General features: G+C 40.7%; 1 protein-coding gene across 1 annotated transcript; it reads right to left on the bottom strand.

Annotated features, from left to right (window-relative positions):
• Positions 1-3,634: 3,634 nt before the first annotated feature.
• ZRSR2 (zinc finger CCCH-type, RNA binding motif and serine/arginine rich 2) lies at positions 3,635-17,121 on the bottom strand. Its single transcript, XM_083734487.1, has 11 exons — positions 16,996-17,121; positions 15,124-15,203; positions 14,692-14,776; positions 13,769-13,877; positions 13,042-13,128; positions 9,788-9,826; positions 8,746-8,861; positions 7,430-7,643; positions 5,524-5,579; positions 5,224-5,333; positions 3,635-4,209 (listed from the first exon to the last, which is right to left on the bottom strand). Exons 1-11 carry the CDS (start codon positions 17,049-17,051, stop codon positions 3,788-3,790), a joined length of 1,374 nt encoding a protein of 457 aa, XP_083590613.1. The 5' UTR covers positions 17,052-17,121; the 3' UTR covers positions 3,635-3,787.
• Between the last annotated feature and the right edge of the window lie 13 nt (positions 17,122-17,134).

Here is a 17,134-nt window from a genome sequence, read left to right as displayed (position 1 = left end):
CCGAAGTCAAAGATGTCGGTGTTTTGTAAAAACAGTCTAGATTGTGAGACGAGAATAAATTATTCCACTGTGTAATTCACTTTTACTACTTTATGCAAATTGTTCATGGAGAGGGAGGTAAGAGCTGAGCAGCTTGTTGAAGCCATATCCCTAACCACAATAAATGTCTAGTTTATCTGATTTGCAGTCTTCAGCAGGTATAATCCATCCATTAAAGCATAATTGTGTAGCCCTAAGACTACAGCCACACCAAGCTAGCACTCCCTCTGGCACTCCAAGGATGCTGAATGCAGTTGTGTTGTACCACACCTACAGCTCTGATTATAGCAGAAAATGTTTACCTTATTTGTGATTATTATTTGTTTATTTTCCAAAATAAACTTGCATATAGCTCTTGAGGTTGGGGAACATATAAAAGCTATCCCCACCCCATCCCGACAATTACTGTAGCTGATTGTACTCTTAGCAGATCCTGTCTTTTGGGGGGAAGAGGGTTGCAGATAGTGTGATTGGATGAGGGAGAAGCTCTTTAAACTGTGTTAGCTCTCAAATGTCTTGTGACTGAATAATGGCCATTCTTTTCCTTCTACAGCAACCAGCTCCAGTACCCAATCTGCTCTGTATGGTCTCTTCTTCGTATTTACTTGTAAAGAAGTAGAAGTGATTATTTGTACTGCTCGGCGATGTGCATAAAAATAGTTCACAGAAAAGGAGTCAGGAAAACAAGAACAATTAACATCATAAAGCCAACACAGTCGTAAAACGACTGATGAAGCCAAAAAGATTAGAACCAGAGTTCAGCAAGGATCTCAGTTGAATGCAGTTTGTAGTAGCTGTGAGCTGTTCATCTGAGCCACCAAAAGTTGTTGTTGTTGTTGTTGTTTAGTCGTTTAGTCGTGTCCGACTCTTCGTGACCCCATGGACCAGAGAACGCCAGGCACCTCTGTCCTCCACTGCCTCCCGCAGTTTGCTCAAACTCATGCTGGTAACCTCGAAAACACTATCCAACCATCTCGTCCTCTGCCGTCCCCTTCTCCTTGTGCCCTCCATCTTTCCCAACATCAGGGTCTTCTCCAGGGAGTCTTCTCTTCTCATGAGGTGGCCAAAGTACTGGAGCCTCAGCTTCACAATCTGTCCTTCCAGTGAGCACTCAGGGTTGATTTCCTTCAGTATGGAGAGGTTTGATCTTCTTGCAGTCCATGGGACTCTCAAGAGTCAAGAGCCACCAAAAGAGACTCCCCCAAAGATCTCAGTGATCAGGCTAGAATATCAGGGTTAAGGATATTGCAAATTAACATAAGAACCTTGACCTTGTCCTAGTAACAGGGGCAGCCAGTGAAAACATTTAAGCGCCAGGTATGTGCTGACAGTAGCTTAACTTTTAACAGTCTAGCCACAGTATTTTGTACCAGTTGGAGCTTCTGGGCTGGGCACATAAGAGCATATTGCAATAGTAAAAGTCTAAACCTCAGCAGCAAAGATGGATCCAGGAGCACCCCCAACCTATGCACCTGTTCTGACAAAAGGAGAGTAACCCCATCCTGGACAGGCAGGTGGCCAATCCATCTCCTGGAACTACGCTGGGTTTAAGCTTGGATTATTACCCATCCATTCCACAAATGCCTCTGGACAGCATTCCAGAGTAGGCTCTGCCTTTCCTGACTCATGATAATGAAGAAATCTAGAGCTGGGTATCATCAACATATGACATTTTGCTCCAAGCTGTGAATGACTGCTCCTAGCATAGCTATTAAACAGCATTGGCAACATAATTGTGTCCTGCAGCACACCAAAGTACAAGGACCATGGGGCCAAGACACAATCCCTCAGTGCTCTTTTCTGGCCATGCTCTTCAGGTGGTGGGGAGACAGTTCTCCGTATGAGACTCTTCTCACACTGTAAAATGGATTTTTCTTACTGCTGTAAGAATTTTTTGGTACAAGTTTATATCTATTGAATTAAGTTTTTTGAGATTAACTCAGGGTAGTAACAAACACTATACCAAAATTGTACTTTTCATAGGTGTGGCGTGTCTACCCTAAATGGAAAAAAAATTAATACCAGTAATCCTCATTGGTGATGTAATATACAGAAACAATTATTCTCAGTATGTGCCTCTCCTAGACGCAGAAGCCTATTATACCTTTAAAAAGTGTGATGGCAGCATCACCTTAATTTAAAGTGCTCTTCAAATCTATTGTAAACTGTTTGTGGCAGTTCTTGGTCACCAGCTTTGTAGCATTATCCAGCTCACAGTTACACATGGAAATGGAGCAGGATTTCAGTTCCTGGCTCCGTCTACACACCTTTCATGTAGTTTGGGTAACTGATGTATGTGAACTCTGCATACATTTATGTCTGTAACTTGCACAAACTTACCTTACAGCAGCTCCCCACTGCCAAATATGATGAGATGGAAGGAGCAGAATCAGGAAGCACATTCCTGCTTTCTGCCCTTTTGGAATTGTAATCACATAAGACAGCTGAATAGGGTTTATGTAAACCCCTTTGACAGTAATTTCCAGGCACCAAAAAACCATGAATAATGCTTCTAGGCAAACAGCTTTCAATAACTTTCACATAAGCTCCCCTCAACCTAATCTTTTTTACCCCTGGCTAAACTTCTAGAAACCCGCATTCCAAAAAGAGATTGTCTGCTTGCAACTGATGTTTGCTAAACATCTTGCACTAAAACACCTGAGACCTATGCTTTTGCACAGTGTTTTAATCTGAATGATACATGACTCGGGATCTGAAGTTTAGAAGAGAGTCCCAGGTGGATCCTGCAAACTACAAGAAATAATTACAGGAATCCATATGGCTAGGAATAGATGTCTGAAGTGGGGCTAAAACTGGGCAACGCACTTCCCAATTCTGATAAAGACCTACTTTCTTAATAAAGAATTGCAGTAACTCGTCTTATATAAGAGGATGCACATTAGTGCTTTAGATGTGTATTCCAATATCAGAACAGCAAACCTGTCTTCAGAGGCCAGTAATATTAAACTTTCCTATACTTGCAAGCAAGAAAAAAATACATTATAAAACACAGCCTCTTGGCTCCACGCACAGCAGCTCATTTGTTCCTAGCAATACCCCCTGAAATAAGAGCTGTATTTTACACTTTGGAGTAGGTTGTGCTGATCCAGAAAGATGTGATTATGTATACATGTGTTGTATCGTGTGCTTTCTTGCCTTCCACTTGTACTTGGACCAAACACATTAGCCAAGTTGCTTGTTTTGAACTACTCCCTGAATTGGTATACCAAAACATTTCACATGCAAACAAAGGACGATAGCTGCAGAGTAAGAACCATGCCTTGTTAGTTTTGTCCCCACCTTAGCCCTAACAGTTCTAAATAATTTTAAAAAAGGGCTTTTTATATCCTATCCACCAAAAAATTATTTTGGCATTTTAAGAAACAAAATCACGCACTGAATTTATTTACAAATTTCTAAACAAAAAGATAGGTAGAACCTTGGCACAATTGCTTAACTATGGTACAATGTTTACATTAGAATGAGTGGGAGATTTATAAAGAACACCAGACTTCCATGACAGAATAACAAATAATTGGGTAAACAAGTTTTGAAGATTGTGAGATGTATCCCCTTAAATAATCATTGCCAAAAATAAAGACAGCCCACATCAGCTTTATTTCTAGGGCACAAGCAAGTCTCTAGTATGCAACAGCTCTGGTAAGCACCAAATTTTTATATCCACAAGTAATATATCTTGAAAAGTAGTTCAGCAACAAATTCAACTATTTCTGCTTCTGCTGCTGGATCATTTTCTACCTCGACTTCTCGACCGAGAGGAACTTCTGCTACGGCTACGGGTTGGGCTCCTATTGCGACTCCGGCCTCGCCTCTTCTTACTGCGTGACCGTCGCCTTCCACGACTTCGTGACCTCTTAGGAAATTGTCTTTTCTTACGTTTGTGATAACTCTTTTCCCTTTCAGAGTCTCCATTTCTTTTGCTGTAAGCGTGATCTGGACTTTGACTACTTCTTCTTCTTGACCTGCTATAATAGTTTTCATGGTATCCCGCTCTATTTCTCCTTTCTGAATATTTACTTGCCTCTTTGGTCCATTCCGAGGTATTGTAAATATCTCTGTTGGCCTCCCAGAACTCATTGTTTGGATTTCTGAACACATGAAGAAAGTTGCAATGCTTCCCTCTTGGACACTTTTGCCTTTCAAACAAACCTGAAAACCAATTTTGAAACTGATTATCAAAGTCTGAAGACAACCGTAATTATAACCTTTGAAAGCTAAACAGACTCAGTGGACACTTCTATGTTTATTTTTATCTGCACGATATTTCTTATGACAGATGTATGGGTGAAAGGGGTGGATCATGTCTCGTTTTAATAACGGTAGGAAACCAATGTTGCATTTGAAGACACAGTTGGATTCTGTCCCTGTTGCAGGTTTTAAGGTGGTGCAGGAGAGGAAGAGCAAATCCCGTTTGTGCAAGCAGAAGTCTGTTGTCTAAGCTGGAAGTCATAGCTAGATATTGCCCCTTATCTTGATACAACATGGACAAAAAGCAAGTGCTTTGGGTAAAGGCAACTTGCCCAACAGAAAGGCAAGTTTGAATCAGAGTCATATATGATCTTGTTCATTTTTAGGTGTATTCTAGCAACTGCAATATCTGTTTCTGTCTAATCACATGGCAGTCAAGTGGAAGGCCCATCAACTTGTATCAGACAGCTCAGTGTGGCCCAGGCATCCCTACCAGAGGTATCACTGAGCCATATTCAGGGCATGGAAGCCAGCAGCTCTAGCAAATGCACTGACTCAGAAACAGCTCCTACTGCTGCTACTGCTGGGCCCTGGCATCATCTCTCATAGGTGCTATCTTGTGTCTTGTATAGTGTGTGTGTGTGTGTGTGTGTGTGTGTGTGTGTGTGTACAATCCCTGTTTCACAATTGTATTTTTGAATATAGGAAATGCTTGATCCTGTGATGCCAAGGTGTAGCATGGTGGGTTCGAATACACACAATATCTCCTGATGTACTCAAAGGTGTGGAAACTTGTTTATTACTTAATGCAGAACAGGGTCTTTCAAATAAGATACTATCCAATGTGTCGATAGGGCCAACACCCTATCACTTGCATTCACTTTAAAATTATAATTTATGTATAATTCAATAATATGAAAGACATTTAGGCTGAAAGATACCAGCTGTTAGAGCTGGAGGTTTTCACTGACTTACCACAAATAGCTGTTTTCCACCTTGTTACTGGAGAAAATTCACATTGAAGCTGCCGACCTGCATACCATCGACCGTTGAATAAAGCAAAAGCCTGCTGACATTCTTGTTCTCTTAAAAAATAAAAAAGTATTATTAGAACCTCATAAAAGCAATACAATTCAATCAAGTGAGATTGCATCAACATGCAGAATTAGCCATCTTTCCTGGGAAAGAGCTTTACCAATATGCCCACCCATACCACATAAGCCTTCCTTCTGATTTCTCATTCAGTTTACTAACTACTAAATTTTAAATACTTACGTTTGGTACTGAACGTAAACATTTCCTCGAAGATGAGGTTCAAAGTTGCAGCTCACCTATATCAAAAGCAGGTTAAAACTTAAGGAAGTGCAGTTTCTTTGTATCCTTACACAGCTGCTTTAGTTGAGTGGTTTACAAGATACCTTATTTAATTATAGCACACAAAATGCACTTTCATGGTTTGGGGGCCTTTTTTCATGTATTAGTAACAATCACAGGACAGACAGATTATCACCCATCCTATGACAGATATGGCTATCATAACATTGATATGTGAACATCAAACTGCATCATGGCAACAAGCTGATAATCTTAATCTCCACTGGAGTAGGTAAACAAAACACCTGAACTCCTGATTATTCCAAGTTGCACAACAAAACAAAACTGATAAGCATAATAATTCTTAACGCATTTGTAATCTAACTGGGAGAGCAGAGAATATGGCGTGTTTTTTTGTTGTTATGTCTTACTTGTTTTATTTTCATTTTAAAAACTGCACACAAGTGCAATCTCTATTATTGTACCCCAAGCTGAGCAAGCTGACTGGGTAACAAATGCATTGGGGGGGGCTATATTCAATTTGGAATGTAGGTAATATTTGCAAGTTCTAGGTATGTCAAATTCAAATGCTTGTCTTGTCACCATCAAGAACTGATACCTAGCCCTTCTGTCTAACCAACACACACTTCAGGATTCAGCTAGATTTTTTACATAAATAACTGGCACACAGTGTGGCTAACCCATACTGCATTAGGCCCATCTTCCTGAAGAACAATGTGCTGTGTAATTGAAATCCATGAACTACAATTGCTATAAATATTTAACATTGTCTGTGATTTGTCAACCGCACATTCCAAAACAGCTCTCACATAACACGAAGTAAGAAGTGTTACTGTTTGAGTCTTGAAAGTACGACTATTCCAAACTAGCACCCTACATGAGCATTCGTATAAAGCTTTGCTCTACCTTCACCATCCTTCCGATTACCGTATTTTTCGCTCTATAAGACGCGCCAGACCACAAGACGCACCTAGTTTTTGGAGGAGGAAAACAAGGAAAAAAATATTCTGAATCTCAGAAGCCAGAACAGCAAGAGGGATCGCTGCACAGTGAAAGCAGCAATCCCTCTTGCTGTTCTGGCTTCTGGGATAGCTGCACAGCCTGCATCCGCTCCATAAGACGCACACACATTTCCCCTTACTTTTTAGGAGGGAAAAAGTGAGTCTTATAGAGCAAAAAATATGGTAAACTAACTCCCTCTGGATGACAACAGAGCTTTTTCCCTGATTTAACGGGTTTTACAGTCATGGGAAAAAGAAAAGTACACCCTCTTTGAATTCTGTGGTTTTACATATGGGGATATAATAACAACCATCTGTTCCTTAGCAGGTCTTAAGATCTGGAAAATGCAACCTCAGATGAATAACAATACATGACATATTACACCATGTCACGATTTATTTAACAATGAAGCCAAAATGGAAAAGCCATGTGCGAAAAACTAAGGAATTAAAAGGGACTTGTTCTGACTCCACCCCCACTGAACACACAAAGTGTTACATGGTAGAGATCCTGGTCTGCTTCCTCCCCAATTTTTTACTCTCCACATCTGCATACGAAGGGAAATTAGGAATGCCTAGGATGATCTCCAAATGTGACAGCCCATTCACACAACAGTCATTCCACTAGCATAACCCTTGTTCTGGAGTAGCACAAGAGTTACAGTGAGTGCCTTGTGCTTGCAAAAGCTGTGCAAAAGCACAACCACTATGATACTTGGTGATACCTCAAGCTTGCGGGCTACCACTTGCCCAACATCAGCTCTCAAATTTCTTGCGCTAACATTACACTGGATCTCAGTCCGCAATTACTTAAGGGAATAGCAAAACAGTATTCTGCGTTTTACCTTGAACTGAATAACCTTTCCCACATTCCTGAATTCAGGAAGTACATCTTCATAGAAATCTAGGAACTGCTGGTGCATTTCTTCCTCACTGTACTCCAGGCTTGCATCTGTGTCATAGTCATCTCTTTTACACTGCTCCATCCCAAAAGTGAAAAACATACCCCTAACAAGGAGTGTCTGACTAGAGGTTGGATGGTTATGCCTCCGCGAACATCTTCAATTTAAAGAAAAAAGGAAAGAAAGAAAAAAAGCACTTATTCCAGCTGCTGAAGCTGCAACCATATATTATGCACTTTAGCATAAATACTTAGTCCCTCATACGCATAGGCAATCCGATAAAAAGTTCTCGAGGCACCTTATAAGGTTTGAATTCAAAAACTTAGGTTAGTATAGATTGAGCATGGGGAGCATTCAGCCCATAGCCGAATTACGATCCGTTATGTACCATACAAACAGTTCTATAAAAGAAGTGCATAAAAATTGAAATAATGCATTGTATTCTTGCCCAATTCTATTTCATAACGTGCAACTTGTAGGCTCTTGACCCAAGCAATCTGTCTGAAAAAGTTGGGGAAGCAAAGAATTCAGTACAAAGCTGGATGCGTTCTAGACAAATTCACCGAAACTAGCTTGCAGTTTTGTTTGATGTCTCAGTTGTGACTTGTGAAAGTAACATTCCCCCCAGGTCTAGTTAGCTAGCAGGGGGACAAGCATTTGGGCTTTCTGGAGTCACCATTTCTGTCGGAGGCGTACTTTGGTATGAATTACCTAGGTGGATAGATCTCCCCTTTGCCAAAAACGCTATTTATCTGACCCTGAATGCAGTTTTCAATTTCAGAATCTAGGTTGCATTTGCAGTGAAGCTAAAAACGCAAGCACCAACATAGATTTTAGTTCTCCAACAGCTATAATTAACTTCAGACTTTGAAGAGGTTCAATTCTGTACCATCCATCATTTATTCCTTTAGCTATGCCGGTCCTTCTTTCCTAATTTTTATGGGCTTAATATGAAGTGGGGGGAAATTAAAAAGTAGAACTTTAATACAAGCAGCAGTAGCAGTTATTTAGATCTTCCATTTAAAATGGAACAGTTCAAGAAACAGTGACTTAGATCCTATATTTTCCCCTCCATGAATGGAAGGTGTTTCCATTCACAGACTTTTGAACATGAAAAAGCAGAAATCTCTTTCCTATCACAGTGTGAAAATGAGAGCTAAATTGAAGTACTGAAACAGTAATGCACCTGTAGATTCCCTGCCACCAGCAAAATAAAATGCAAGCCATATTTTTAAAAGGTCCATATAGAATTGAATTACCTGTCTCCAAATTTGCAAGCTCCAGTTTTAATATAGAATGGGCAATTGGCACAATCTTTCTCACGTCCCATATTCTCTGGGGGCTCTGGATTATGCCAGGTGGTTCCATTTTCTACCTGGATTTTTTTTATAGAAAACAAGAACATTCTATATGTTAACAAACTGAATACTGGTCATGAATAAATTCAATTTATCTATCAAAATAGGAGTGTTTATGATTGCAAGATGGTGGGGAGAAACAATTTTAGCACTGAAATGGAACGTCACCAAACAGTTTAGGGAAATACTAAAGTCTGCTTTAAATATTGAAATCTAGACCAAAGAAAAGACTGGAGAGGTTTAACCCACTTTGACTTACAAGTGTGAAACTTTGCATACTTGTACACTGAATATACTGAACGATTTTTGTTAGGCATCCCAGTAAGCTTCAGCAGGCCTTGTACATCCCACTAAATTCAATAGGACTTGCTCCCAGGAAAGCGAGCATAGAATTGTAGCCCAACTGCAAGTGCTGTTGAGTGTATGCAGAGTGCTAAAATACTTCTGGGCACTGCACTTATGCACTGCAGAAGGCAACTCTCTTTCCAAAGAGAATAACCCCTTTTCTCTACCATTAGAACCGGTACAATCCCTCTCCTCTGACCTTCAGAGAGACTTTAAAGCACAGGAATCTAATTCAGTCACACCAGCAAATTTATGAGCATCTTCATGGTCCATCAGCACTTAAAAATTATATATCAGGAGCGCATTAAATCTCTGAATGACTGATACCGAACAGCTCCATGTTAATTTTGAGCACATATTCTTAAGAAAATAGAAAGCATCTTTTTGGACCAGGATGAGGTCCACACAGTCTAGTTCTTCTTGGCAAAATTCATAGCAAGCTGCAGGGCAAGCCTGAGTCAGGAATAGCATAATCTGTTAAAGTGAGACGTATGGCGCGATCCAAGCTAATTACATAACCCACATGAAAGAACAAGCTGCCATTGTTCTCCAGAAAGAAGAGCAGCTCAGTATCCATTTTCAAGAGCTCTAAACATACCTGACTTTCAGCCTGGTCCAACATCTTCTGCACAGCTTCCTATAAATGGTGCAAACATAGGACTAGTGAAAACCCTGAATGGAGACATCATCTGGTTTCTTCAGTCAAGACCATAATATTCAGGTTTTATATTATGTTCTGTTAGTTTTGTCAAATAAAACTGGAAAAAGCTTCCATGTTACTAAGAATGCCCAAAGAAAAATGTAGAAAACATTCTAGTTACATTTAAATAATTCCCCCCATTATTTGACACAATTCCAAAATTTTGACACAAAGAGCTTAAAGAGCAAACAGAACTGAAGGTTAAATTGTATTACCATATTGTTACAATTTTCAAGTATCTGCAATTCAAATAAAGACAGCAGCCCAGTCCTGCAAGTGATTTAGCATAGGCATACATCTTTTGAAGACCTTTCTCAACTTCTATTTGAGTCAAGTGGCCCAGATTCACCATCCAATTCTTATCACATGGTATTTTCTCCTGAAGGATTTGATGCCAAAGACTCTGTGAAGATTGTGCCTAGAACCTAGTTTTGAAACAGTTTACTCAGTGATGTCCAGAAGGTCAAACATACCCAGGTCCACCTGCTGCCACCAATGCAGTGGTGTCTTTGACAGGGACAGAGTCCCTATCATATCTGTGTAACCAGAGTTCAGTGCCCCAGTATGTATTCAAGCTGAGTACCAGCATACTGAAACGGGGTACCAGTGTACTGAAATTTCAGCCTGCAAAAAGGAATCTTCCAATAGAGTAAGGAGAATTATTAAACAGCTTTGGGTTTTCTATTGGACTATCAGAAAGGAGTGCCTTAGGAACCCAGTCACCCAAGTTTAGCAATAATATCTTTCCCCTGACATACACACACTTGTTTTGGCTTAATTGTCAGCTTGCACTGATTTCCAGTGTACATCTTCCCCCTTGGTTTCTCAATGTCTAGATGCTATAATGGAGCTAGATAAGGGCCAATGAACTGAAGCTGAATTATGAGCACTGGTTTCTGAGAGGAGTGCGGGGGGGAGTGCACTGCCCCCGGCAGCACGATCTTGGCAGGGCGCCATCACGGTTGTTGTCCCCAACATGCCCAGCCCCCCAGGACACACACCTGCCCCACCCCCACCTGCTCTCTGCCCCCCGGTGCCGGAGCATCAAGCTCCGCCACTGTTTCTGAGTTCACAGATTTGGTAGGTGGCCTGTTCTGGATGGAGTTGCATTCCCTCTGAAAGATCAGGATCACTGACAGGGTGTACTCCTGGATTCTACCTTGTCTGGAAGCGAAGGTGGTTTCAGTGGCACAGACTGCCTATATTCCTCAACAGGGGTAGTCTTGTGGCTGTGATTCAAACTGCAGTGGCCTCCCATTTAAACTACTGAAACACATTCAACTTGGTGCAGCCCTGAAAGGTGGTTCAGAAGATATAGATAGTGCAAAATTCAGCCACCAGAGACTTGTTGGGTATGCTGCCTAGGAACCATATAATATCAACTGAAGATCTGCATTGCCTGCCAATTAACTGCCAAACCCAATTCATGGCTCCAGTCTTGCTGCAGAAAGCCCTAAACTGCTTGGGACCCAGTTATCTAAGGCAGCACATTTCCCCATATCAAAGAAAGTTTGGGTGCTGATGAATCAGTAAATGAACATCTTTAGAAATAACACCCCAGCTACAGAACATGCTCCACCTAGAAATCTGGTTGGTGGCAACATTGTTTAGCTACAGGCACCAGCTGAAGACATGTCCTTTTTGTCAAGTTTTTCAATGTAGAGGAACACCTAGATTTTAAAGAAACTGATGGATGGTTTCTAGTTCATGGTAAATTTGTCATTTATGTAGTGACATAAAATGATAGGGATCTTAGGACGAAGAGTGGGCTATATAAGTTTTGAAAATCAAATAAAATTATTACTTCCATCAAAGCTAAAAGTGGCAATTTCCCTCAACATCAAACTTTTGCTGAAGTAGTAAGGAATGGACCGTTTCCCACAATTTCATCTACTTTCAAAAGATACTAGGAGGAGTACTCAGTCAAGGTTGCTATCTATACAATTACACAAACTGCTGGTCAACTAAAACAGTTTCATAATCTCATTTGATATTGTTCTGGACCAGTTAAATCCCAACATACTAAGAGGCAAATCATGGGCCTGGATAGCTCCGTTGGTTAGGGCAAGGTGCTGATAATGCCAAGGTTGCAGGTTTGATCCCTATGTGGGGCAGTTGTATATTCTTGCATTGCAAGGGGTTGAACTAGATGATCCTCAGGGTGCCTTCAAACTCTACAGTTCCATGATTAAGATCACCATTTGTTCTCTATCTGCTGAGCAAGGCATTCAACAAATTAACCTACAAGAAACCGAAAGCATTATATTATGTTCCCTCCCACACCCAGCAAGCTATAGAAAAAGATACATCTTGATGAATGAGTCAGGTAAAGATGAGCTGTAACATCTTTGAGTGGAAAAAATGGTTAAGGAATCGCAGCAGTAAAATTACTTGTGAAGTTAAGTTCTAAAAAGGAGTTACTATACGTATACTTGCTACAGTTTTTTTGAGAGATTACACTACAGTTAAACATAAGAATTCATAGCTTTTGCCCAGAACCTCCCAACAATAATTCTGTGTGTGAGGACTGGCCCAATAGTCACAAGAAACCCTTCCCTCTGCCAGTTGCAGAACTGCAGGGAAGGCTAGCCTGGTGGCAGCTTCCAACAAATATATGAATAGCTGCTGAGAGTTTGTGTCCCTTCTCCCTTATGAAGTGTAATCACAATTGCCAGCTGCAGTGAAGCAGGCTGTCAAAAGGGCACAAAATATTTGGGAGTATTCATGGAACATTTCAGGGGAGATTCTATTTTGTCCTTCTGTTTCCTGTGCCTTTTAAAAACAATGAAAAATAGCAAGCATTTTCCCAGAGCCTTAGGAATAAGGCAAGATACTGCAGCAATAATATTAGCAACTTATATACTGCCCTGAATAACGAAGGGTGCATCTACATTTACAGCGCTTTCTTATACATGTCTACTCGGAAGTAAATCCTTTTGAATTCAATGGGGTTTACTCCCAGTAAGCAGGTATAGCATTGCAGCCTCACTTATTCATAGCATGTTCCATTTACAACGTTATGCAGAAGCACAGAAAGAAAAACTTTTCAACCCTCGTGTCCCAACACTATGTCATTTTGCACTTTTTTTTTAGTCCTATTGTTACTGTAAGAGGATATGCACTGTGTTTTATCCTCCTAGAGCAGGAATCACCTCTCTCTCTCTCTTCACTTGTTTTTTCCGGTCCTCCTCCTCTTGTTCTTTCCTTTGCTGTTCTTCCCATTCTTCTTTTATTCTTTGCTTTAAAAAACAAACAGAGATTGGCATTATGCTAAATATCTCCATGAAGGCTGAACAAATAAAATAATTTTAGTTGCTATTTGCTTTAACCAATAAGTGAGAAATGTAAACTAATTTGCCACTTACTTTTTTGAGATACTGAAGAAAGCAACATAGGTCATTAGGTGTGTGTAAACTTCTTCCCGCCCCCCTTCATTGCAGATTACAGTTAACACAGAACTGAACGAGCCTTAAAAGTCCAACTTTGCCCTCATCATTTAAAATCAGCCTCCCAACAATCAATGAAAACTTTCCCAGAAATAAGCCAGCCTTAAGCACTATACTTTAGTGCTGTGTTTTCCAAAATTAGTCAAAGGTAAAATGAAGGTGTAAAATCTAACACTGTCCATCTGCCAGTGGAAAAGTCACCTCTGACAGAATTGGTTCTCATTTCCCCCCTGCAGTTCCTCCAGCAACCCTGCTCCAGCAGGTTGCAGGGTTTTCCAGCAGAGACAGATGGAGGTGATGGGTGGCTGGAGAGAGAAGTCCTCTCACACAACCATTGCTTTTTGGTGTTGCTGTTTTTTTAATAAAGACCTCAGTAATTATTTTTATGTTTAGAATGTCTGCTCCAAAAAGGGAGTCAAAGCATATACTGCACCTCTTCCTCTTCTTGACGTTTTCTTGCTGCCTCTTCTTTTGCTTTCCTGATCTTAAAAGCTTCTTGTGCCCTTTCTTCTCGCAGCAACCACTCCTCATGAAGCCTCTGCCTGCAAATAGAATCCGATGAATGCTGGGTTATCACTGAATATCATCAAACTTACTATGTTTTTATTTCTTTTAAAAAAATAATTCTGCCTTTCTATTTAAAATAGTAATATTCAAATTAAGTACTGTTAAAATAGCAAAAGCACAGCAGTAAAGTAGCAGCAGTATGGCTAAACCATATAAGCTAATTACTAATAAGAGTGTGGGCACCCAGGGGGAAACATGGCCTGGTGTCTAAAAGGTAATAATGATGGTGTCAGACTAAGCAACCTGGGGATAGAATTCCAGGGATCTCTCTTGTGTAGTTGCTCACCTAATCTTCAAAGGCGGACGTCTAAAGAAAGGCCTCAGAAGAGCTAGGGGGCACAGGCTCCAATTCATACAGTGCTAACTTATACATGTTTACTTGGCATTTAAAGCACTTTGTTCAATGGAGATTACCCCTAGATAGCTATGAATAAGGTTGCAGCCTCAAGACTATTTAGCAGAGTAATTCCTCAGAGTTTTGGACTATGGCCTAAAACAGGCAATTAAACACTGCAACTTTACACTTCACTTGGACAACAGCAGTGGGCTGGAAGGGGAGGACGGAATTGGCAAAAGTCACTCCACCTCTGCCAACAAGAAGGTGGAAGTAAAGTCTGGATCTAACCAACCACCTTTGCATTTGGTCTGTTGAGCTAGCTAAGCAATGTTAATATATCATAGGGGCATCCTCTTGTTCCATCACATTTCATTGAATATCAGCCACTGGAACTTTATTCAAAGTAAATATGCATAGAGTAGAGCTGCCAATTATATATAATTTTAATTTACCTTTCCTCTTCGAGTTGTTTTTCTTCATCATCTAGGTCGTCACCTTCTAGCTTTTCAGAAACCTGTTCATCTTTCTCTCCTTTTTCTGAAGAGAAAAAAGTGTACCTCTTTTTAAATATATAATATAGATAGCTTACCCTTGCCATGAGGCAAACCACTGCATTCTACACAATCTAAGGTCCAAGACAGTCATCAGTGCATGCACAGAGCCTATGTTCTCAAGATTGCCACAGTCATGAATTACACTTCCCAACCTATGATCAGATGAAGAGGCTGCAGCCTTGTTGACAATGAAATACAATTACCTATTATTTTCAATCTAAAACAACATTTTTAAACACTTCTGAATACCAATGACAACCATCTTCTGAGAGCTGAAATTTAGCTCATATTTCACAACTAATCTGTGCGGTTCATCAACTTAGCTTTTACCTGAATCTCTCAGTCTTGCTAGTGCTTGTCTCTTTTTCTTCCGTTTCTCTTTCTTCAAAAGGGCTCTGTACTTTTTGTGGCTGAAAATGGAAAAAAGATTCTTCTTTGTTTTTGTAGTAATTGGCCAGCTAACAGTCAACTAGGATTTCTCAAGTGTTGAGCATACAAACATTTATAACAATGTTTTCTTATTGGATTAAAACAACAAACAAATGTTATTTTTTCAGATAGTATTGCCATGGAATTCTACTCAATATGATCCAGAGCAGAACTCCGATGTATAGTTAGCCAAGTAAAAACTTAAAACACGTTGCAGGATTCCCCCAAAATAGACCAGAGACAATTATTTCATCTAGCAAAGCTTTACTGCTACTGAAGGCAAATGAGCATAATGGTCACAAATCCAATACATTCAGGATTGAACGTAGTCCATAAGAAATCCAGTTGCAGCAGACTTAAGTTAAACTTAGAATAACTTATAAGTCTAAACCTTAACACCAAGCATACTATGTATAGAACACCACACCAGAAGGAAAAGAGATAGAGAAAGTGAAACCCAGGCTCCTTCTGGCCTATTTTTGTAGTCATCATAATCTTGACAGAAGAGCTAAGAATTTAAGCCAGCTGTACTCAGCTTTTCTGAAGAAATAACCTAAACATCACAAACCACCTGCTTTTTTCTTTCACACAGAGAAGCCCCCAGAACCCTCTTGAATTAATTAGAATAGGAAAGATCTCTACATATCAGATCAATACTTTCTGCACTAAGAAATGCAAACTAAAAAGTATATCACAACAAACCCAGTGGGACTTTGGTGAAGACATGTGTAAGATTGCCCTGTAAACTGGTTCTTTTATGGCAAAATCCTACGCATATTTATTCAAAGTTCAAAGGCTGCTGGGATTGCAGCCATTAATGTTAAAGTTGAATTGTAAACACTTACTTGTTTTAATATTTTGCTACAAAACATTTTTTGGAAAAAAGAAAGAAAGAATGCAAGCTTATATTCCAACCAAGAAATAGAGGAAAACAAATAATAAGCAAAAGATAGGAAAACGGCACAGATTGTCAGTTTTATACAATTTCTAATTCAAAATGTATACAAATTATCAAGTCTAAGAAACGTTTCAACAGGAGTTCCCCAACCAACTACTGTATAGAAGTACAATGTCTTTGTTTTAAAATGTACCAAACTTCCCAGTGCCAATCCTTAAGAAAACATTACTGTACTGTACTCCTTTAACACTTCTTTACTATTGAGTTTGCAACAGTTGGCTTTTGCATACTCAGGTGTCTTTTTAATTGCATACCAAAGGCCTAACGGCATCCACATAAAAGGGGCACTTATTTTTCTCACTTTCTTGTATCGGATCGGTGACCCTTTCTCTATAAAGGCTTAACGATTTTGCAATTTCACTAAGCATTAAGGGTTTTGCGTTCGCTTCAAGCCCCAGCGATGCTTCAAAGCTCACCACTTACCTATACGTTCCCCGCGGCGCGCGCCCCCCCCCCCTCGCATCACAACAAATGACATCTGCCTGCCTCATGGCTTTCCCCCAGGAACACTTTAATCCCACCCATTCGGAGCTAAGTAGCACCTGAGGCACGCAAAGCCTGTCAGGCTTCCCAGCGGCTCCTGCAGAAACCTTCCCGCCCTTATGAAGCCCAGCTCAACCTTCCACTACCAGAGGCAGGAGCAGCCCAGCTTATACTTGGGTCGGGGGGGGGGGTGGCGAGCTGCCTCATCACCGAAAGCGCCACGTGTGGGAGCTGAGACGAGCGGATGAGCGAGCGAGCGCCACCTCCGGTTCCCCCTCCGTGCGGGAAGCTCCCCATAAGGGGACCAGACCCTTTCGCAGAGCCCTCCTTACCTCACTTTCGCCGGCCCTTCTTCCGCCACCAACGGCGGAGACACGGGCGCCGCCATGTTCCACAGTTTCTAAGGCAGTCACGTGACGGGGAACCGCTGGACGTGACGTCCCTCACTTCCGGGTTTACTGCGGGGAGGTG

Source organism: Podarcis gaigeae (assembly GCF_964106915.1).
Source record: "Podarcis gaigeae genome assembly, chromosome: 4".
NCBI classification, from domain to species: domain Eukaryota; kingdom Metazoa; phylum Chordata; class Lepidosauria; order Squamata; family Lacertidae; genus Podarcis; species Podarcis gaigeae.
This window is presented reverse-complemented; position numbering and strand designations above follow the sequence as displayed.